The 23,230-nt window shown below is 57.9% G+C and overlaps 1 protein-coding gene across 5 annotated transcripts; it reads left to right on the plus strand.

The window, feature by feature from the left end:
• Positions 1–1,156: 1,156 nt before the first annotated feature.
• On the plus strand, positions 1,157–22,865 carry CLCN2 (chloride voltage-gated channel 2). Of its 5 annotated transcripts, none has more exons than XM_044673226.1 (24): positions 1,157–1,340; positions 4,248–4,404; positions 4,613–4,744; positions 5,186–5,314; positions 5,399–5,532; positions 5,634–5,711; positions 6,030–6,108; positions 6,363–6,488; positions 7,323–7,407; positions 7,493–7,594; positions 8,566–8,650; positions 8,879–9,034; positions 10,427–10,496; positions 10,681–10,791; positions 11,310–11,523; positions 12,509–12,642; positions 14,665–14,837; positions 15,270–15,387; positions 15,592–15,665; positions 15,833–15,892; positions 16,316–16,354; positions 16,468–16,572; positions 21,202–21,288; positions 21,403–22,862. In XM_044673226.1, exons 1-24 carry the CDS (start codon positions 1,281–1,283, stop codon positions 21,595–21,597), a joined length of 2,703 nt encoding a protein of 900 aa, XP_044529161.1. In that variant the 5' UTR covers positions 1,157–1,280; the 3' UTR covers positions 21,598–22,862. The 5 variants fall into 5 exon arrangements, with proteins under 5 accessions (XP_044529161.1, XP_044529163.1, XP_044529164.1 ...); XM_044673228.1 differs by having other exon boundaries at positions 10,732–10,791; XM_044673229.1 differs by lacking the exon at positions 21,202–21,288 and having other exon boundaries at positions 21,403–22,865.
• Positions 22,866–23,230: the final 365 nt, after the last annotated feature.

Raw genomic sequence — 23,230 nt, forward strand, 5'->3', positions numbered from 1 at the left:
TCCTAGAGGGCAGGGACTCTCACTGGCATTTGGTAAATGCTTAATCATTGTTGATCCGATTGATTAATTACACCCTCATAGCCTCCAGCTGCCAGCTACAGAATGACACTAGGGAAAGAAGACCGGATGTCCTGAGTTTGAATCCTGTTTCAGCTACCTAGATGATTTGAATTAGTCACCAACCTGTAAAATGAGCTGGGTAGATTGGCTTTTCCAACTAGAAATCAATGTGGGGCACTTTGCAGAGTGGCTTCTTCTGCCCCTATTTCAGATACCTCCTCAGGGTCCTTCCCAGAAATCCTATCTGCCCCTGAGTGAAGCTTCTAGAGTTTCCCCCTAGGGTCTGGAGAAATGAAGCTGGAATAGACTGTGCTGGAAGATAAAGAGAACAAGGAAACAGGAGGCTGCCTCTTAGGTTAGGAGGTGAGGGAACATTAAGTTAAAAGCCTGTTGCCGGACACAGTTCTCACTCCCTGATCCAGCATTCCCTGGTTTCCCTACACTTGCCTGTGATCCCTTGGCTTGAGCTGGCATGGCTCCCCCAGGTCCTAGGCTCAGAGCTTTCCCTCTAAGAAGGACCTAAGGGCTGGCTATCTTCATTTCATAGGGTCATAGATTTTAGAGCCGGGAGGGACCTTAAGCAACTCTGTACAACGCCTTCATTTTACAGCTCTGGAAACTGAGGTTTGGCAACTTTTCCAAGGTCACACAAAGCCGGGGCAGGAACCCAAGTCCCCTGCCTGAGTCTAAACCCAGCACGGTTCTTCCAGTCTGTGGGCGGGGCAGCGGAGCTGTAAAGGGCCTTCGAGGGGAGGGGCTAGCATCCAAGTGGGAAGAGCCAAGGGAGAGGAGGGGTGCTGTCCAGGGGAAGGACCTCGGACTGCTCGGGTCCTCTTTCTGCGCTCCCCCAACCCCCGCGGGTCCCCCAGAGCAGCCTGGGGCGCAGGGTAGGGGGAGCGCAGTCATTCTCAGGGCCTGAGCCGCCCCCCTCCGGACGAAGCAGCGCTGCCCTGTCTAGTGCAGCCCGGCCCAGCTCAGCTCAGCTCAGCTCCTCTGGCCCGCCCCTGGCCCGCCCGGGAGGGGAGGAGACCAGAGGGGAGTGGGGGAGACAACAGCAGCCTCGAACGGCACTCGGGAGCCTGTGGGGACAGAGCTCGAGCTGAGAGGGCAGCGGTCCCGGGAGAGACGGCAGCCCTGAAGCGGGAGGACCCAGGCTCGGGGCACTGAGGTTGAACTGGCTGGAGCCGGAGCCCCAGGCCAGGCTGTCCTACGTGGAGGAGATGGCGGCGACCGTGCAGGAAGGGATGGAGCCCCGCGCTCTCCAGTATGAACAGACCCTGGTGAGTAGCTGAGGCCAGGTCCTAGTGATTACCCTATCTGCCTCTTTCCCCTGCCCGCCCCAGCCCCAGCTGTGTAGGGGGAGAAGGAGAGCAGGAATGGTAGAGCTACCCAATGTGGGGAAACTGAGGCACATATGAGGCAAAAAGCTGAATTGTCAAGAGCTAAGGCTGAAAAGAGGAGCGAGGGAGCAAGGACAAGGACACCTGGTGAAATGTCCCCGGTCAGCACAGTTGTTCCCACCCCTCCCCACTCCTCCCCCTCACCTGGGTGCAGGTCAGAGCCCCTGCACTACCCACCCCAGGGTCAGCCCCTGCACCTTTCTTCTGCTGCTCCATCAACTACCCCCAGTGGCCACTCTCCCCTGTTCTTGCTGAACTCTTTATCAGGCCAGAGCTGGGCAGGACCTGTGGCTCAGAATGGGAGTGGGGAGAGGTCTCAGAGTTTGGGATGGTCCAGTTCAGACTGAAGCCAGCCCCAGGGTGGTAGGGTGGAATGCAGGCCCAGCTCCAGTCCTGGACCTTTGTGTCCTCTGACCCCATTAGGGGGCCTGGATGACTGGGGCTCCAGGCGGGGATGACTCATTGGGCTGATCTCCACTATAGCTTGGCATTTCAGCTTCCATTTATCTCCTGCCAGCACCCATGGGGAGGGCAACCAGGGTAAGGGGGTGCTCCCCAGGTCAGAATCCAGCAGCTGGGATGGAAGGAACCTCAGCCCTGGGGAAAAGCAGAGGAGGGAAAGAGCACCACCAGCATGGGCCAGCACTGAGATCAGAGACTGCCAGGGGATGGATGGCCTGCCTAGAGACAGGGATGAAGGAGGGGCCAGGCAGCAGGATCAGCTGATGGGAGAGTTAAAGAAGAGGGGAACTGCTAAGGCGGAGGGGGACTAAGGGAAAGAAGGGAGTGTGACAGTGAAGATGAGAAAAGGGGCAAGGGGCCAGAGATGTCCGGGTGCTAAGGGAGACTCTCAGGGGCTCCGCACATGTGGGTACAATGGGAAGCAGATCCCTGAGCTGTGGACCTGAGAGGTTCCCACTTTAAAGAACACAACACACACACACACACACACACACACACACACACACACACCAGGGTCTTTTGAAGGACCTTCCTTCAGTTCTGTTTTGGGGTTCCAAGGCCAAGATGTCTTCCCTTAAGTTACAGCTCACTTCTACTGTCTTTTTTGCCAACTAATGCTTTCCTCCTCATTCTCCCTTCTCCTGGCTCCCTTCCCTTCCCCATTTCTTTTTCTCAGCTTGTCTGTCAGGCTTTCTCTTTCTTCCTCTCTCTTCTACATCTACACTTTCCTTGTCTCTCCCTTATCACCCCATTTCTTTCCCCTGTCCTCCTTTCCCTCCTTACCTTCTCCCTTCTGATTCCCTCCTTCCCTTCCCTTCCCTTCCCTTCCCTCTTGTCTCCCACCTTTTCTCTTTGGTTGCTTTCTCTAGCTTCTTTTCTCCCTCCTATTCTCTCTCTTCCCTTCCTCTTCTCATCCACTTCCTTTCTCCTCTTTCCTTCTCCCTTCTTCTCTGTCCTTTCTTCCTCTTCTCTCCCCTTTCTTTCCTCATTCCTTTTTCCTTTCTTCCCTTTCACCACTCTTTAGACATCTCTTTCCTCTCTTCTCTTTCCCTTCCTGCTCTCTCCTCTTCCCTTTCCTCTTTTTCCATTTCCTTCTCTCTCTCTTTCCCTCTTTCTCTTCTCCCCCTTTCTCTTCCTCCCTTTAACTTCCCCCTCTCTTCTCACTTTCCCTTTCCTCACTTCTCCTCTTCCTCCCTCTCACTTCCTTTTATCTATCCCTTCACCCTCTCCTTTCCTTTTCTTCTCTCTTTTCTCCCCCTTTCTCTTCTTCCCTTTGACTTTCCCTTCTCCCCTCTTCCTCTTCCCCTTTTCCCTCTCTCCTCTTCCTTTTCCTCTTTCCCTTTCCTTCTTTCTTCTTCCTCCTTTTAACTTTCCCCTTCCTCCTCACTTTCCCTTCCCTCTCTCTCTCCTTTATCTTTCCCTTCTCCCTTCCTCCTCTTTCTCTTCCCTCTCTTTCTGTCTCTCTCCTCTCGCCTCCCCCCATCCTCCAGTCCCAACAGGAGCCCTTTGTGTCATGAAGCTCTGCGGGTGGTGGCCGGAATTTACTCTTCCCACCCCCCCCCATAAGCACACCCAGCTTGGCTGGTCTAAACCAGTGGCTCAGTGATTTCTTCCTGTCCCCTCACCGCCCCCCCCCCCTCCCAACTAACCATCTCAGCCCAGAACCTTAGCCCCTCAAGTCAGCTCCGCCCCCATCACCTCCAGGAAAAGATTTCCCTCCAGCAAAGGGGATACAGGAGCCCAGAGCAGGGCTGTTCCTTAGTGGTTTAGGGAGTGTGTCTGGCTTTCTGCTTCTAGCTGGACTGGCAGGATTGGGGAAGGGTGAGAAGATGGGAGGGGGCATAGAAAGAGGATTAGGGAAGGCAGCTGAGGCAGTCTCAGGCCGGGGAGGCCCAGAGAAAACATCGTGATTGGGATTGCAGTATCCCCTTTCCCTAAGCCAGGGAGGGAGCCCTGGGCAGATCTGGCCTTCAGCTCTTCTGCCTCCCCCATCCAGTGCCCCAGTGCACCCAGGGCTCCTTGACCTTCTCTCCTCCTACTTCCTGACTTTCTACCTCAAGTTGTCCAGTTGTCCCAGAGCTATGCTCCTCACCCATGACCCTCAGCCACAGGACAAGGGCCCACGCGCCTTGGCTTGTCCTCTCCCTGGTGTCCCCGCAGCCCCCACAGACTGCAATGTCTCTCTATTGTTCCCTCCAGCCCTGCTCAGTTGGAAATGCCCGGGTGTAGGAGGAGACTGGAGGCCAGAGATAATGCACTGGGCTCTCCTGTGGGTCCTCGTCCTCCCCCTCCCTTGGCTAATGCCCCTCTTCCCCACACCATCAGATGTATGGCCGATACACCCAGGACCTCGGAGCCTTTGCCAAGGAGGAGGCTGCCCGGATCCGCCTGGGGGGTGCTGAGCCCTGGAAGGGGCCTCCTTCTCCCCGAGCACCCCCTGAGCTCCTGGAGTACGGACAGAGCCGCTGTGCCCGATGCCGCAGTGAGACAGGGGCGAGGGGGTAGCGAGCCAGGTGGGATGGGCTGAGGGCAAGAATCAGGGATGGGGAGGGGGAGCTGGGCTGTTGAAAAGAGGCAAAGGGGCTGAGGCATTCAGAGTCTCTCTTGGGGGGGTGGCAGTGAGCGGGGAGGGAAAGAAGGGGGCTCTGGGTAGTGCCCCCACTCCCCTCCCCTTCCCTTCCTTGCCCTAGTCTGCTCTGTCCGCTGTCATAAGTTCCTGATCTCAAGGGTTGGTGAAGACTGGATATTCCTGGTGCTGCTGGGGCTGCTCATGGCGCTGGTCAGCTGGGCCATGGACTATGCTATTGCTGCCTGTCTGCAGGGTGAGGGGGTGGTCCTTAGCATCCCCTTGGGGCAGGAAAACACCATGGGGTGACCCAGGCCCCATCCAGGACCCCAAGCAGCTGTCCTGCTATCCCTCGCCCCCTCAACAACCCACCCCACCACTCACTGACCTCCCCAGCCTCAGTCCTGGCTTCCCAGGCCTAGATTGCCCACATGCCGGACCCTTTCCAAACCATGCTGACTGCTTCTGCTGCTGCCACTCTTCCGCACAGTGACCCCCCCCCACACCTCTAGTGGCCCTGTCACCACTAACAACCCCCTCAAGGCCACATCCTGCCCCACCATCCCCCCTCCCCTCTACCTGCCATCTCCCAGGAAGACCAGGAAGACTCCATCATATCCTTGTATCCCTGGTGCGTGGGGGAGGCAGGAAGGGAGGGAGGTCACTTGCTGGGAGTCAGCATCCTGTGTCCTTACAGCCCAGCAGTGGATGTCCCGAGGCTTGGACACCAGCCTCCTGCTGCAGTATCTGGCCTGGGTCACCTATCCTGTGGTCCTCATCACCTTCTCAGCCGGATTTACCCAAATCCTGGCCCCTCAGGCTGTTGGTAGGGCAAAGGGAGAAAGGGGTGGCAAGTGGGAGCCATGGGAGGTTGGAGCCTGACTCCGGGCCTGACCTCATCCTCCCCCAGGCTCAGGGATCCCAGAGATGAAGACGATTCTCAGGGGGGTTGTCCTGAAGGAATATCTCACACTCAAGACCTTTGTGGCCAAGGTCATCGGCCTGACATGTGCCCTGGGAAGCGGGCTGCCTCTCGGCAAGGAGGTGAGCTCCGAGGGGGGACGCGGCAGGGGACAGGGTCTGGGAGGAAGAGCCGCAGAGACCGGGCTTCGCGGTCCCACTCGTTCCTCTTTCTCGCTCCTCAGGGCCCGTTTGTGCACATTGCCAGCATGTGTGCAGCCCTCCTCAGCAAATTCCTCTCCCTCTTTGGGGGCATCTATGAGGTAAAGGAGATCCTGGGTTTGGAGAGGGCATCGGAAGCCCCTTGCAGGAAAGAGGTTATCTTAGGAGGACCAAGAGGGAATGAAAAAGATGGGGGCAAGAGGCCCTGGGTTCAAATCTGGCCTCAGACACTTCCTAGCTGTGAGACCCTGGGCAAGTCACTTAACCCCTGTTCCCTTCTGCCTTAGAACTGATACGAAGACAGAAGCTAAGGGCATTTTTAAAAAGAAAAGAAAGGGGAAGGGCTTCCCTGGGATTAGTCAGCTGGGGGCTCTCACCCCTCCTTCAGCTGCCACATCCCATCTTCCTCGTCCCCTCAGAACGAGTCCCGGAACACCGAGATGCTGGCAGCCGCTTGTGCCGTGGGCGTCGGGTGCTGTTTTGCAGCTCCCATTGGAGGTAGGAGCCCTCGTCCATCCCCCTTCCTGGCCGTTCCTTTGCCCCGACAACCTTGTGATCCCTGAGATAGCGCTTGCCGTAGAAGAGGACCGGACTTGGATTCGAATCCTCCTCAAACATGTCCTGGCTCCGTGAGGTCAAGCAAGTCCACAAGCCTGTCCTCTGTAAAGCGTGGCTGACCGTCTGTCCCCCAGCTGTGGCCCCCGAGCCTGGGCTGCTTCCCCCACATCCGCCTCCCTCCTTCTCCCCTTCAGGCGTTCTGTTCAGCATCGAGGTCACCTCCACCTTCTTCGCTGTCCGGAACTACTGGAGGGGCTTCTTTGCGGCCACCTTCAGCGCCTTCATCTTCCGGGTTCTGGCCGTCTGGAATCGGGACGAAGGTGGGTGAGGGCTGTGTTCGAGGGCGGGGGCGCAGCGGCCGAGGCTCCGGCCCTCCGAGGTTTGCCGCGAGCTTTACCAAGACGATCTCGCTGGGTCTTCTGTTATTTTCCCCATTTTACAGACGAGGAAACTGAGCCTGGCAGGTTAAGTGACTGGCTCAGGGTCTCACAGCGAGGAGATGTTTGAAGCAGAATTCAAACTTGGGTCTTCTGGACCCCAAGAAAAGTTCTGGCCCGCCCGCTCTCTCTTGTATCCCTTTGGTGGAAGGGAGGCTCCTGGAGGGCAGGGACTGTTCTGCCTTTTGTCTTTGTGATGGCTCGTGTGGCCGCCGTCACCAGCTACTGACCCTCCGAAGGCTGAATTCCTCCCATTCACACACACACACACACACACACACACACACACACACACACACGCACGCACACGCACACGCACACATGCCTGCCATCTCCCTGGAAGGCTCCGTCATCTCCTTGTATCCCTGAAGAAGTCGTGATGCGCAGAGGGAGGCAGGGAGGTCACTTGCACGGTGCTGGCTGAGTTTAACTGCCTTACCTCATCATGGTGCCGTGAAAAGAGGGTCCGCAGAACGGGAGATGAGCAGGATCTGGGTTCAAATCTTGCTGCTGCTTCTGCCTTTGAGAGCGTGAAAGTCACTTAAGCTTTCCAGGCCTCGGTTTCTTCCTCTGTAAAATGGGGGCTTTAGAGGGTTGACCTCCGAGTCCTTCCCCCTCTGGTCCCGTGGATCGAATGAGGGGAGATCAGAGGAGGCAGTTGGGGGGAGCCCCGTGGGCCAAGATTGCCTCCGCTCTGCTTTCTCTCCTTCCTCCCAGAGACCATCACAGCCCTCTTCAAAACTCGATTCCGGCTTGACTTCCCTTTTGACCTGCAGGAACTCCCGGCCTTTGCTGTCATCGGGTGAGACCCCGAGTCTGATGGGGGGGGTCACTGGCTGGGAGAAGGCGGTTTTCCTGCCTTACGCTTGTGATTCCTCCCCCCCTAGAATTGCAAGTGGCTTTGGGGGGGCCTTGTTTGTCTACCTGAACCGCAAAATCGTCCAAGTGATGCGGAAGCAAAAAACCATCAACCGCTTTCTCATGAAGAAGTGAGTAGAGTCCGGCCCGCCCTGCAAGTGTCACCGGGTGAGAGGGGAGGGGGGAGCAGCCGGAGCTGGGAAGGCCCCCAGAGACCATCCAAGCCGACCCCCTCGTTTTATAGGTGGGGAAACTGAGGCCCAGAGCAATGAGGTAATTTGTGTGAGGGATCCCCCAACTCTTCCACGCTGTCACCCATACACACACACAGAGGACAGAGAGCGGCAGGAGGCCAGAGGCTGGGCCAGATCAGATGAGGAGTGGGGGAACCTCTGGGCACTGTCACGACCAGAACCAGCACCCAGAATCCTCACCGGGGCCTCTGCCATCCTGCGGCCAACCTCCCTGGACCTCTGTCTCTTCATCCTGCAAAATGATGGGGATGTGGGTCAACCGGGAACATCCTGGGTTTGGAGCCGTTTTGGCCCTGTTCTTTGGTGTTCCCCGCCATGCCATTACCCAGGTGAAGAAGCTGAGGCTCAGCACTGCTTTCTAGGATGCCTGCCAGGGAAGTGATGACCCAGTGAGCTTTGGGGGCCCTCCGGCCTGACGTTCTGGCTTTGGGGATGGAGGCCCAGAGAACGGGAAGGAGAGGAGGTGGCTTCTCTCAGTGCCCCAGGCAGGCTCGGGGCAGCATCTTAAGAAGGAGCCCCGAAGGCCCTTCTTCACCCCAGAAGTGCTGAGAGAGAAAAGCTCACCCAAAGGGCCCTTCAGGAAGGTGTGGGGGGAGGCTGGGCCTGGGCCGGGCCGCCACAGGGACGGGGGCAGAACGTGTACATTTAGGAGCGCCGAGCCCAGGAAGACCAGACTGCACCAGGGACTCACTCCTGCCGGGCCTCCGTTTCCTCACCTGTAAAGTGGCCTCAACACGCAGCAGCCCCAGCTCAGAAGCCGGGATCCTGCGGTGTCCCCTCGGTGCCCCTTCAGGTCTGCCAAGGGCAGCCCCAGAGGCAGCCTCAGCCTTGGCTCCTGTCGTCTTTAGGCGCCTGCTCTTCCCCGCTCTCGTGACCCTGCTCATCTCCACCCTGACCTTCCCGCCTGGCTTTGGCCAGTTCATGGCCGGACAGGTAAGCCTCCGCGCCTGCCCCCTGCCCGAGGAGCCGCGCCGCGTGGCCAGCCTGGCCCGGGCTCGGCCGCCCTCACAGCGTTCCGTGGCCGCCGTCTCCCGCCTCCCGGCCCGGTGGGAGCTCGGCCCTCCGGAGCCCCAAACGGTGGCCGGCCCTCGGTCTTCCTCCCCCCGGCCTTCTCTCTGCCCTGCCCGTCCCGCCAGGCCAAGTAACCGTCTCCACCTTCAGCTCTCACAGAAGGAGACCCTGGTCACTCTGTTCGACAACCGGACCTGGGTGCGGCAGGGCATCGTCGAGGACCTGGAGGTGCCCAGCATCGCCCAGGCCTGGAGCCCCCCCCGTGCCAACGTCTTCCTCACCCTGGTCATCTTCATCCTCATGAAGGTGGGAAGCCCTCGCCGGGGTGTATAGAGGCAGCGGAGGTCGGGAGCCCGGGGGGAGGGGGCAGAGAGGCCCAGCCACGCCTGGCACCCTTAGGGAGCCCCGGCCAGGGTCTGGGGAGACGTTGGCTCTCCCCACCGGAGGACTCCAAGCGGAGGCCGGATGACCCCTCGGTGGGAACGTGACGGGGAGGATTCTGGTTCAGGGAATGCCTTCGCCGCCCCCCTGGCCTAGACCCTGAGGTCCCTGGGATGCCCAGCAAGGCATTCGACCTCCCGAGCCTCAGTGTCTTCATCTGGAAAATGGGGTTACCCTTGTACCAGGCGTCTATTGCGAGGAGAGAGCCGGGTCCGCTTTAAAGTGCTCCAAGAATGGGAGCTGGGGAGAGCCTGGACCCTCCTCCTCCCTCTCCCCCTCAGCCCCTTTGGGCTACCCAGATGGAAGATGGCTAACACGAGGGCAAGAAAAATGGAGGAGGAGGAGGAGGAGGAGGAAATGCTAGAAACCTTTCTCCAGCCCTTGAGGATTTAAAGCATTCTCTCATCACAACCACCCTATGAAGTAGGCGCCAGGACTGCGAAACCAGGGCTGGGACCAGCTGGTGGGGGCCCGGGGGCTCTCCCTCGAACCGGCCACCCTGCCGGGCCCAGGCACAGGAACGCTGCCTCGGAGCGCCCTCCCCGCGCCATCCTCCCCTGATGTAGGAGACGAGCGTGGAAAGAGCCAGAATGTGAGCCAGAGCGCTGGGGAACCTGGCAGGGGCCGCCAGGCCTGGGAAACCTTATTAGACCCATGTTAGCTCCTATTAGTACATCCGACACACTCAGAGTGGATGGAAAACGGTGTGAAAGAAGGAGCTCAGCGCGGAGGAGAACAGAAAAAAGGCTCCCCTGCCAGGCTGGATTTGAGCTGAATCTCGGATGAAGCCGGGGGAGCAGAAGGGAAGAGGGAGGGCATGCCAGGCGTGGGGGACAGCAGGGACAAAGGCTTGGAGGTGAAGAGTGGAGCATCACACGTGAGGAGCAGCAGGGGAGCCCCTCTGGATCAGAGGGTGTGCAGAAGGGAATGGAGGGTGAGAAGGCCAAAAGGGCTCCCAAGGCCAAGGAAAGAACTTCCTCTTTGATCCCGGCCGTGATAAGGGGTCTCCGTGGTGTTCAAATCCTACCCTAGATTGTGAGCAGCTGCAGCTGTGTGAGCCTGGGCCAGTCCCTGCATTTCTCTGTCCCTCCATGTCCTCCCTCATCTGTAACATGGGGCTGTGCTGAAGATCAGATGAGCTAACAAAGGAAAGCGCTCGGCCACTCTGGGGGGGCTTCTGGGACTGGTCAGCGCTGCACAGTCGGGGGAGGGGAGAGGCCCTAACCCAGCCGTGTCCCTTTGTCCGCCTCTCTGCAGTTCTGGATGTCGGCTCTGGCCACCACCATCCCTGTGCCCTGCGGGGCCTTCATGCCCGTCTTCGTGATCGGTGAGTGCTGCCGCTGCCCGCTGCCCACTGTCCCTCTGTCCTTCCCGTCCCTGCACATCTGCCTCCCTCACTGCCTGTCTGGGTGCCCTTAAACAAGTCACTCCCTCCCTCGGGGCCCAGGTTCCTCCTCTGTAACATGGGGCTGGCCACAAGCACTCCAGCTGCCCTTCTAACCCCCCTCCAGGAGCAGCATTCGGGCGCCTGGTGGGGGAGAGCATGGCCGCTTGGTTCCCAGACGGGATTCACACGGACAGCAGCACCTACCGGATAGTTCCCGGGGGCTACGCAGTGGTCGGTGAGGCTCTGCCCAAGCCTGTAGCGCCGCCCGCCTCTTGGCCTCTGCTGCCATCTGCTGGCTATAAGAATAATAAGAGCCAGTTCCCAAATGACCTCTGGGGCCCGAGCCACCAACTAGTCTGGATTGAACACCGGCACTGGGAAAGGAAATGCACCGAGGGAGGGAGGGAGGGAGGGAAAAGAAGGAAAAGGGGCAGCTGGGTGACTCAGTAAATAGAGTCAGGCCCAGAGATGGGAGGTCCTGGGTTCAAATCTGGCTTCAGACACTTTCTAGCTGTATGACCCTGGGCAAGTCCCTTAACCCCCATTGCCTAGCCCCGCTCCTCTGCCTTGGAGCCCCCACAAGTATTGATTCTAAGATAGGGGGTTTTGAAAAAGGAAAAGCAGGAAGAAAGGGGGCGGGCCAACAGGCAGGCAGGATCTTTGCCTTCGGGGGCCTCTCGTTCTGTGGGGTGCTGGGTGGGAAGGTGGCCAGTCCGGGCTCTGCCCCCAGGAGGCCTGGATGCTCTTCTCCAGGCGCAGCGGCGCTGGCAGGGGCCGTGACCCACACCGTCTCCACAGCGGTCATCGTGTTTGAGCTGACCGGCCAGATCGCTCACATCCTGCCTGTCATGATTGCCGTCATCCTGGCCAACGCGGTGGCCCAGAGCCTGCAGCCCTCCCTCTATGACAGCATCATCCGCATCAAGAAGCTGCCCTACCTGCCTGAGCTGGGCTGGGGCCGCCACCAGTATGGGAGAGGGCTGGAGGCCTGAGCTGGGAGGGGGGGGGGGGAGGAGAGGGTCCAGGCTGGCCTCAGTCTCTCTCAGCGTTCCCCGCCAGCTTCTGGCCCCAGAATCCTGGATGCACGTCCCCACAGCTGCCCCCCCAAGAGCATGTCCGTTCTGGTTTCCTGCTGCTAGGCAAACTGAGGCCAGGCCTGTCCTCCCTGAGGGGGTCCCTGCCAAAAAGGGAGCTCCCCTTTGCCCCCTCCAACCCAGGGATCTGCTCTCTGGCAGCCCCTCTTGGCCAGCCCTGGCTCTTGTCACCGCCCAACACCCCCCAAATGCCAGTAGCGGCCATCTTCGTTAGGCCATGAGCCCTCTCCAGTCTGATGCTCCACGCATTTGTGTACAGAGCCAGGAAGTCCCCTTCTTTGCTCAAGACTGACCTTTGACCTGGCCAGGTGGCCCTGGGCACCTCCCGGGGCCTCAGTTTCCCTTCCATAACACACAGTTGGCCCAGAAGCCCCCAGCCTCCTCAGGGCCCTGGTAGCTCTGGAGCTCTGAACGGCAGCTCTGGGCGCCCCTGTGGTACGAGGAGGCTCCTCTGGGAGCTCTTTTCACCAGTGAAATCACAAGCCTGGCGAAAAGTGGGCCACGCCATGGGCCAGATTGTGGGGCACAAAGCCCCCCAGTGGGCTGAGCATATCCTCGGGAGCTTACGTTGTCCGGGCAAGGGGGCTGGTTTCCAGCAGGCTCTGGGGCCTGCGCTCTGAAAAGAGCCCCGCTCAGGAGGCAGAGGCCCAGGGTTCAAACCCTGCCTCTATGACCTTGGACAAGCCCCTTCTCCACCAGGGGCCTCAGTTTTCTCATCTGTGAAATGGGGGGCAGCAGGGGAAGTTTGTCTGCAAGGTAGCCTTCCTCCTCCCCAGCTTTGACGCTCTGCTCCCGAGTCTTTCTGGTCTCGCGGCTCCCCCGCCACCGCCTCTCCCACAGCTCCCCCTTGTCTTCTAGGCAGTACCGAGTCCGGGTTGAGGACATCATGGTACGGGACGTCCCCCACATTGCCCTGAACAGCACCTTCAGGGACCTGCGGATGGCCTTGCACCGCACCAAGGGCCGGAGCCTGGCCCTCGTGGAGTCCACAGGTAAAGGGAAGGCGAGGCTGGGCAGCAGGGCCTGCGGGGAGCCTAGATAAGAGAGAAATAGGAGCCTGGCGTTCCGGAGCTTGGGGGCACTTGGGCCATTCCAAGTCCTGTTATCTCCCCGGAGTCAGAAGAGGCCTGAATGTGGAGTCAGAGCAACAGCCAATGCCCTGGACAAGCGCTGGGCCCTGCGTCAGGAGGCGCCTCTTCCTGAGTTCAAATCCAGCCTCAGAAGGTTCCCAGCCGTGTGGCCCGGGGCAAGTCCCTGAACCCTGTTTGCTTTCGTTTCCTCCTCTCTAAAATTGGCTGAAGAAAGAAATGGCCCACCATTCCAGCATCTCTGCCAGGACAACCCAAGTGGGGTCACAAAGACACGGCATGGCTGAAAATAACCGAACAACAAAATATGGAATTGGAGGACCCGGGTTCAGATCCCACCTTGGTCCCTTCTCTCCTGTATGGTCTTGGGGAAACCACGTCTCAGTTTCCTCATCTTTAGAACCTGTGACATCCTGGATGGAGTCAGGAAGACTCGGTCAGAATCCTGTCCCCATCCCTCAGCAGCCAAATCCCTCCATGCCTCTGAGCCTCCGTCTGCTCGTCAGATGGCCAGTTCTGCCACTCAGTGCCCGGGTGCCCTTGGCCCAGTCCCTGCCCAATCTTCAGAGAGCCCCAGGCTTTGCTGGCACCCACACGCCCTTCAGGGTCTCCTCTGAGCTCACAGAAAGGCTCCAGCCCAGGATTGCCCACAGACCTCGGACACATCCCTCATGCTCTCCAGGCCTGCTTCCTCTCCTGCAAAGATGAGGCAGCAGAACCGAATCCACTTCAAACCTGGGTCTGTGAATTTGTACCCATTGCTTTGTTAGCTTGCCCATTTTTCTGAGAGGCAGCTGGTGGCTGTGCTTCAGCAGAACCGCTTTCCTTTTTAGCCCTCCGAATTGTTCTATAAGCATTTAAAAGCGTTCCTTCGGGAAGGGTCTCATAAGCTTGACCAGACTGCCTGCTGATGGGTCCAGGACGCCAAAAATGCCCACTGAATGGCAAAGGAATTGGCCGACAAAAGCACAAATGAACATTATCGCTGTTGTGTGGACAGAGAGCCAGACCTGTAGTGAGGACCCCTCATCTTCTTGGGTTCAAATCCGGCTTCAGACATGGGGCAACTGTATGGCCCTGGGCAAGTCATTTCACCGTTTGTCTCCGTTTCCCCATCTGCCAAGTGAGCTAGAGAAGAAACTGGAAAATGGCTCTAGGATTATTGCCAAGAAAACCTCCAATGGGGTGTGAAATGAGTAAATAACAATGTTGTATCTTTATTTATCTTGTTAAGTATTTCCCAATTACATTTTGTTAAACTTTCTGTCTTGAGAATCAGCACTGCGTATTGGTTCCAAGGCAAAAGAGCAGTAAGAGCTAGGCAATGGGGGTGAAGTGACTTGCCCAGGGTCACCCAGCTAGGAAGTATCTGAGGCCAGATTGGAAGCCAGGACCTCCCACCTCCGAGCCTGGCTCTATATCCACGGAGCCTCCTGGCTGCCCCCAGCCCCAGTTATATTTGGATATGTTTAGGCTGGCTGGGGCCTGCCTGCCTGACACCTCTGAGCTGTCAGCTCCTAGTGTTCTTCCTGCTGGAGCAGGAGTCAGAGGATCGGGTTTGGTTCCATCTCGGCAGCCTGGCCTGGGCCGGTGCTCAGTGTGCTTTCTCGCTGTGCCGCATGGCCCTATAGAACCTGGGCAGATGCGTCTCTTCTCCTCCAGGCTGGGCGTCCTCCTCTTAGACCACGGGGTTGGATGAGGCAGCCTTCAGGGCTCCTAGGTGGAGAGCTGGGATCCTCTCTGGAGCTCAGTCTTCTCTTCTGTAAAGTGGGAGGATTAGAGAAGATCTTCGAGCTCCCTTTGATCCTATTCTCTTGGCAAGCCATTTGAGCTCTTGCTGCCTGCGTCCCATCCTATCTCTTCCCTTCTGGCTCGCTGTCCAGCCGGCTCAGGCCCTCCCCTGTTCATCGGTCTTCCTCTCTCCAGAATCCATGATCCTGCTGGGCTCCATGGAGCGCTCCCAAGTGGTGGCCCTGCTCAGCGCCCAGCTCAGCCCTGCTCGGCGCAGACAGCACCAACGGGACCAGCGGGCTGCCCAGGTCTCGCCGCCTCCAGAACAGAAGGACTCCCAGAGCCCAGAGACTGGTGTCCGCTTTCAGGTGAGTGTGGCCTGTAAGAAGAACACGGGTCCCAAGACAGGGCCCTCTCCCTGCCCCTGCAGCAGCCCGTAGAACCTCTCTGGCTCCTCAGCTGGAAACAGCTCCTGAAGTCTTCAGTGCTAAATCTGTAAATGACCCTGTAACAAGAATGACCCCCATCCTGGAGGCAGGGAGGCTGAGAGATAGCTTGGCAGAGACTCTCAGTCAGGGCCAAGACGGCCTCCAAGAAAGGACTCTTCCCCTTCTCATATGCTGTCTCTCCATCCAAGGAGAGGGTTGACTCAGATGGCCTAGAAGCTCCGGAATCTCAGGCCCCTAAATCACTTTGCTTTGCCCTGCCTCAGTTTCCCCACACGTAAAATGAGGGGATTGGATTCCATGGCCTCTGAGGTCTTTCCAGCTCTAGACTGAGGCTCCTGTGATCCTACACAGGTGAGCACTGAAGAATCAGGCTTCTCTCCCACTCGGGGGGAGCCACGCAAGCCATTGAAGCCGGCCCTGAAACGGGGGCCCAGCAGCGCCACCAGCCCTGGGGCAGAAAGCTCTCCTGGTGAGTCTTGGTGGCTCCCCCAGACCCCATAGCCCCTCTGCAGCAGCTTTGGTGGGCATTCTGGCCACAGAGAGCAGACTGGGGCTACATCAGGCTGGGGATGAGGTGGGGGAAGGCAGTCCGGGGGGAGCTGCCTGCGGGTCCCCATGGGTCCTGCCGGGCCCAGGCCTCAGGGATTCACCATGTCGTGTGTTCGGACTGCAGGGGTCCAAGAGACGGCTGGCATCGCCCTCAGGAGCCTCTTCTGCGCCAGTCCCCCAGCAGAGGGGAACTCGGAGGTACCCCAGAGCCCTGCCCACTCTTCCCCTGGCCCAGCTTTGGGTGGTCTGTCCTCCCCTCCCCTCCCGTTCCCGGCCCTTCCATTTCTGTCTAACCTCTGTGCTTCCTCTCCTGAGCCCCCTCCCCATCCCGTAACACTCTTCTCTCTGGTTTGGCTCTAACCAAGTTGGAAAAGTCGGAACCATGTGAAAAACGCAAGCTGAAGAGGGTCCGCATTTCTGTGGCGGTAAGTGCCAGCCTGCTGCTGCCACCATCTCTTCCTCCTCCTCCTCCTCCTCCTCTTCCTCCTCCTCCTCCTCCTCCTCCCCTTCAAGTCCCCCCCCCCCCAACCCAGGGCCCAGGCTGGGGGAGGAACAGAGGATCTAGGGCTGGGGAGGCCTTTCCCCAAGCAGCACAGTGCCTGCTTTGGGCTGTCCAGGTGCATCCACTGGCCTGGGTGACTCCACGAGCCGGAGCTCTCTGCAGGGCTTTCTTGGCTCCAATCCTGGAGTGTCCGCACTCTCCTCCAGCGGATTCTTCTAGCAGGCAAGCAGTGGTTAAGTGACTTACCCAGGGTCACACGCACCAGCTAGGTCTTCCTCACTTAGCCCCTGGCCCGGTTGCCTCCTCAGGGACCCACATGGCCTTCATCTTTTCTCTCCTCTTCCAGAGTGACTCAGATCTGGACATCGAGATGACGGCTGCCGAGGTGAGGGGGAGGGGGAGGGTGTGGTGGAGAGTCGGGCCAGCTGGGCCTGGGGAGTCGAAAGCTCCAGGCAGCCCACCCCCCACCCCCGACGTCCCCCTGTCCCTCTCCCCCAGATTCTGGAATGGGAGGAGCGGCAGCTAGAGGAGCCCGTGAACTTTAGTGACTGCAAGATTGACCCGGCCCCGTTCCAGCTGGTGGAGAGGACGTCTCTGCACAAGGTAGGCACATGGAATTGGGCTGGGCCGGGCCACCAAGGACCTCCAGGCCCATCCATCCAACCTCTCCTTTCACGGGAGGGAGCCAGCCCACAGGAGCAAGTGAATGCCCAAGGCCACAGTTAGAATGAGAGAGAGGCAGGACTTGAATTCAGGTCCTCACACCCCAACCCAGAGGCTCCTGGATAGACCAGAGGGTCTGACATTTAGAGCCGGAAGGATCTGGTCCGAGCCCCCATTCTCCAGAGGAGACCCCAAGGCTGGGCTCACTGAGGTCAGTGGGCAGCCACAAGGGCAGCTCCAGCCCCTCCCGGGCCCAAGGACGCCCGCCAAGGCCTCGCAGGCAGGACACAGTGAGGCCCAGCACCAGGGCAACCACGGAGAGAGCGAAAGCAGCTGGGGGCAGGCCAGGAAGTTGGGCCCAGGGTCAGAGACAGGAGAGAAGAAGAGAGCCGGAGGCCATTCTAAGCACAGGGAAGAAGGCCAAGGAAAGATGGGGAGCCCCAGACACTTGTACTGGGGAGGGCAAGAAGCCCCCCGAGAAGCTAGGCCAGGAGGGAGAGCAAGAGCAGGTCAGGCCCCAGAAGGGCTGGCTGGGGGGCCGGATGGGGAGGAGGCCCTCAGCCAGGCCACTGGCACCATTCGGGGCAGAACGGGCAAAAACTAGAGGAGGAGGAGAGCCAGAAGTGGCCGCCAAGGGGCCCGGGTGCCAGCTTCATTCAGACACTGACAGAAGGACAGAGGTGTCCAGCCCCTCATGGAGGCCAGGAAAGCTCCGACAAGCAGCAGGCAGACTCCTTGGGGCCCAGAAGCCCCGGAAGAAAGAAGAGCCAAAAAAGAACTGGCTTTGGGAGGCCAAGGACCTCGGTTCAAATGTCACCGCCGCCGTTACAGTACAAGCACGGGAGTGAACTCTCCTTCCAAGCCGTGGTTTCCTCTTCTGAAAAAGGAGGGGTTTGGAGAAGACCTAAAGCTCCTTCTGGGCCGGTCTCTGAGCCTGCAGATGCCACTTAGGGAACAAACAGGCCCAAGAGGGGAGGTTGTGAGCCTCTGGGGCGAGCGCGCAGGATGCCCAAACACCTCCGAAGGCATCGAGGAAGAGAGCAGCCTCCAGCTCCGGCCGCCTCCGAGGTTACAGAGAGGGCCCCTCACTCTGCCCCCAGGAGGCCAGCCATGTCATGATTATCCCCACTGTACGGGGGTGGGGGGAATGGTGGCTCAGCTGCCAAAGTCCCACAGCAAGCAGGGCTGGGGCTGGGCCTCGAGGCCCAATCTTTGGGCCTCCCTCAGGTCTGGAGTCCAGTCCCTTACAACAAGTTGGCCCCGCCTTGGGTGGAAGGGAAGGAACAAGCCATCCACAAACAAGGACACGACAGGGCTCTGAGAAAAGGCTCGAGAACCAAAAGGAAGGGAGGCCCCAAAGAGGCTACAAAGATGGGGACTTCTGGGGGGGGCCCAGCACCACCTTCCTGCCTCCCCAGCCACATTCCTCCAAGCCATCTGGTGCAACTTCCCTCATTTTGGTGGTGAGTAAACTGAGGCCCAGAGGCCCAAGGATCATGGATCTGGAGCTGGAAGAGACCCCACACCAGAGCCTGACTCCCATTTTACTGGGGAGTCAACTGAGGCCCCCCCAAGGAAGTCAAATGATTCACCAAAGATGATTTGAATAGTAAGAGGTATCAGAGTCCCAGGAAGTCAAAGCTGAACTCTTCCCCCTCCACGATGGTCCTCCAAACACTTTCCAGGGTAAGTATGGGCAGTGGGAGAAGGAAAAGAGAAAAGGTGAGGCCACACGTCATGCTGAACAGAGTGCTGGGTGAGGGGTCAGGAGACACTTGGGTTCAAATCCCACCGCTGGCATGTACGAGCCGTGTCAAGTCACTTCCCTTCTCTGAGACTCAGTTTTCCTCTTCATAAAATGGGGATAAAATCTATAGTAGCTGCCATAGGAGGTAATTTTAGGTTTATAGTCACAGGTCTAGAGCTGGAAGGGATCTAGTTGGACATTGAGTCCAATCCTCTCAATTTGCAGGTGAGGAATCTGAGGTTCAGGGAGGGCAAGGAAGGAAAAAAGCATTTATTAAGCACCTCCTAGTGCCAAGCCCATAGCATGGCCGCCATTGATGTCTACAAGCCGTTCCCAGGCCCAAGGAGTCCAGTAGCTGCCAGCAGCAGGGAAAGACCTTCCCAATCACCCTCTGCTTCCATTTAATTCAAGAAACATTTATAAATGATCTGCCTGCAGGGCTCCACCAGGCGACTGGGGCACAGAAATGACCTGGGCAAGTCACTTAACCCTGCTTGCTCGCCAAAAAACTAAAATTAAAACTGAAGTTTTGGGAGGATGAGATTGTTTCTAGCTGGGGGCAAGAGCAGACTCCTGAGAGGAGCCCAGAGCCCCTCCAGCCCCTCCAGCCCAGCCTCTTCATTTCATAAACGAGGGAACCATGAAGACAAAAAAAAAAAAAAAAAATCTTGCCTAACAGCTAACAAAGAGCAGAACCAGGCCTTATATCCAGGAATTTCCAACTCTGGATCCAATCTCCCTGCCTTGCTATTACCTGAGGAAGAGCAAATAATAAATAGGGTGCCTCGCTGCCAAGACTCAACAACAGAAAAACAACAATCTACAGGTCTCAATGGACCACAAGCCCAGGACAGCGCGGGCAAGGCCAGCAGCTTCCACTTCTAGAGTGCTTTAAGGTTTACAAAAATGCTTTCCTGGAAGCCACCCAACAAAACAGGTATTGCAGGTGTTCTTGTCCCCATTGAACAGAGGAGGGAAATGAAGCTCGCAGGGGTTACGTGACTCCCCGAGTCACTTATCCAGGAGGCAGCAGCAGAATCCATGTGTTCTGACTCCAAGCTCATTTTGTGTAAAAGGGAAGAGAAGGTGAATTGTTGGGCGCACGATGAAAAGGACGGGCTAGGAAGAACTGGAAAATCAGGCTGTGATTACAGTCAGCCCGGCTTCGTGAGGGTCAGGGCGCGTCACACGGAAGCCACGTCCTTTCTTGACAGAGTTGTTAGATTGGTTGGTCAGAAAAATGCGGTGGATATAGTTTGCCTGGAATATTTGAAAAATTCAGGGGCAGCTGAGCGACCCAATGGATAGAGCGCCAGGCCTGGAATTGGAAGGACCTGGGTTCAAATCCAGCCTGAGACACTTTACAGTTGTATGACCCTGGATTAACCGTTTGCCCAGTGCTTGGGTTAAAAAAAATAAATGAACTTGGCAAAGACTCGTGCCAGCTCTTGAGGAAAAGACGGAAAGACGTAGGCCAGTTGATCGTACAGTTGGTAGACTCAGAACCGGCTGAATGGCCAGACCCAAAGGGTAGTCATTGGCGCTTCACCGTCACTGAGGAAGGAGGTCCTGGTGGAGGGTCCCGCATGTCTGTGCTTTGACTCTGCACCCCTTAAGTTTGCTTTGAGTCTTGGATGAAGCCATCAAAGTCTTGGGATCGAATCTGCACATGGCCCCAAACTGGGAGGGGGCTGGCCAAGAACCCGAAAGATCTTGTCAGGATAGAATTCCAGCTCCTCCCTTCTAAGGTGAAATCAAGTGAAAAAAAAAAAGCCCTTCACAACTGAGAGATTCTAGAGGCCCGGCTGGGGGCAGAGGATACATTCATCTGAGAAAGGGCTGGGGATAAAACAGATTGATCTGTGGGTTTTAGTGGCCACGAGCTCAATATACATCAATAATGTGAGATGGAAGCTGAAGGGGGGGAAGCCGGGGAAGGCTGGCTGGCCCAGCGGCTGAAGCGCCAGGCTCGGACTTGGGAGACTTTCTTCTTCTGTCCAGTGGGGTTGGGGGGATGAGAGGACCTTGGATTAGAGAGCCTCAGAGACCAGGAAGTCCAACTCGATTATTTTACAGAGGAGGAAACTGAGATCCAGAGAGCATAAATGATTCCCCCAAGGCCATGCACCTAGCAAAGGGTTTTGAGATCCATCAAGGAGAGCCCTTGTTGACAAAGGATGTAGGGAAAAAAGGAGCAGAGGGCTAAAGGGAACCAGACACCTTTATACCTCCTGTGCCCAAGAGAAAGAAATGAATGAGTGAATGAATGATGATGATGAGATAGGAGTGATGAGGGGGAAAAGTAATGAGAAAACAAGGGGGCAGCAACCAACAAAGAAAATCTCATCACCAAGAGACATTTCCCCAGGCGAGCTGGCCTGTAGCATGGGAGGCAAAGACCAGGCAGAGGGGCACATTTTCTGTTTCAAATGCCATGAAATTTGGCGGGGGAGGAGGAAAGGGGGGGGGCGCCAAGATGGCAGCTTAGTAGCAGTGAAAGCTGGAAGTGCTCCGAGAAGCCTCCCTCGTGCAATGAAATTGGTTTCACTCTGAGAGTTGGGGAGGTCGTGGCTCAGAGGCCTCTTCTGCCTTCATGTCTATGCACCTAGCTTTGATTTCTCCATAAAGAGCTTTCAGATGGGGAAAAACTGGGGGAGTCAAGGTGCTCGGAGATCATAAAGGGAAACTGAGTCAAGAATAGCAGCATTTGTGCCAAGTTCTTCCTCCAGCAGCCTGTTGGCCTTCTTGCCCCCTGGGTCCCTCTGCAAGACCTTTGGGCCAAGACTCCCAACGAGGCCGATTCTCCCATTCGCCCCCTGCAGACACACACCATTTTCTCACTGCTGGGAGTGGACCACGCTTACGTCACTAGCATCGGCCGCCTCATCGGCATCGTCACCCTGAAAGAGGTAAAAGGCCGCCCTCCTGTTCCCCAAGCCCCCGGCCCCCGGAGGGAGTCAGAAGGGATGTGGAAGGCCTGGGTGGGTGCCTCCCATCTCACGCTGACCCCGTCCCCTTCCCAGCTGCGGAAAGCCATCGAGGGCTCTGTCACAGCCCAGGGCGTGAAAGTGAGGCCACCCTTGGCCAGCTTCCGAGACAGCGCGACCAGCAGCAGCGACACAGAAACCACGGAGGTCCACTCGCTGTGGGGCCGGCGCCCCCGCCATAGCCTGCCCCATGAGGGCAGCCCCTCGGACAGCGATGACAAGTGCCAGTGAGTGTGGCGGGGGACGCCGGCATCACCTCGGGCAGCCCCAGCTGCCGCCAAGTGCCTGCTCACTCTCCTGCCTCTTCCGGGAGGCCCCGGCCGTCTCCCCGCTAGGTGCCTGCCTCTCCCCTCCAGCCTGGAGCTGCCGGCTTCGCCCGGGGCAGCTCCCACATGGAATCGGGGTTGTGAGCAGGCAGCTGCTGGACTTTCCAGGGCAGAGAAGGGATGGGCTGTCCAGCTGCTGCGCCAGTTCTGTAGAACAGGGCTGGCGTCGGGGATATCCTGGAATCTCCAGGGACCAGATGTACATAGAGATTTACAAAGATTTTTATATTAATTTAATAAAACAGATTCTTAAATAGAACAAAATAAACCCCTAATGAGCCACTCGAGCCTGGAATTTCTGTCCCCATGCCCTTACCCTGGCCACGCTCAGTGCCATGCCCCCAGGGCCTGGTCTGCCAACATCCCGACTTCCTCGGGGGTCTGTCTCTGGATACCTACCAGCAATGTCCTGGCTCTGCCACTGGATCCAGGTGGGGGCCCGAGCGCAGGTCCCCCTTTCCTGGTACCTCTGAAAGATGATCGTCCTTCCCCAAGGAGACACCCACCCCCCACCCGGCTGAGGTTCCGGCCACTCTCGGCACGACTCGCCCTCTAGAACCCCGGGTGAAGTTTCCTGGCCTCGGCAATTCATCCTGCAAATACCACACACACTCCCGTTCCTCGGGCTGCAACTGCTCAGTGATGGAAGATGGGAGAGAGGAGGTATAAGGGGACTCTGCTCCCCCAGGCCCCATCCCAGGGGAAAGAGGAAGTGAGGAGGAGGGAGGGAGAAGAGGAGCCAGGGACTAAGGAGGGAATGAAACCAGATGGCGTATGTGTGCGTGGGGGGGGGGGGGGAGGGGTGCAGAGTCGGAGAAAAGGAAATACAGGCAAAGAAGGAATCACGAAATCCAGATTTAGAACTGGGAGGAACCAGAGAAGTCATCTAGTCTAATCCCCTCATTTTACAGGGGAGGAAACTGAGGCCCGGAGGTGAAATGACTTGGCCAGGGTTATACAGGTAGTAGCATCCAAGGCAAATCTGAAGCCAGACAGTCTGGCTCCAGACTCCAAAAGCTTCCCCCTGTCCCATGCTGTCTGTATGACAGCGAGGAGGAGAGGAGAGCTGGCAGGGAAGACTAGCAGCTTGCGTTCCTTCATTTCCTATGCCTCCCCCTCCAAGGTAGGGCCAAGACTCAAAGAATAGACCAGAAACCCCATTTCTTTGGGGGAAAGATTTAGCAAAGATGAGAAGCACAGCCTCCAAGCACAGAGCGTGGTACAACACGGAGCCAGCTGGGCTGGGGGCCTCCGTCCAGGGACACGGCCGTCCAGCTGCCAGAGGCCCAGAGGGAAGGAGGGAGCCAGACCAGTGGTGGGGGGTGGTCACTCAATCAAGCACAGCATTGAGACGGAGACGAGAATGAGGCAGGGGGCCAGGGTGGGCCATGAGGAAGGAGAGGAGATGCAAGAGTCCTGGTGGGTGGAAGCTCCCCCCCTCTGGGGCAGGGTGAGGTGAGGAGGAGGTACTGGAACAACTTTTGTTTGTCTGATTTAAGAAGTGGACATCGCCATCTGCCCCGGCTGGAGCCATGCCT

This window comes from Gracilinanus agilis, chromosome 4, assembly GCF_016433145.1.
Source record: "Gracilinanus agilis isolate LMUSP501 chromosome 4, AgileGrace, whole genome shotgun sequence".
Taxonomy (NCBI): Eukaryota; Metazoa; Chordata; class Mammalia; order Didelphimorphia; family Didelphidae; genus Gracilinanus; species Gracilinanus agilis.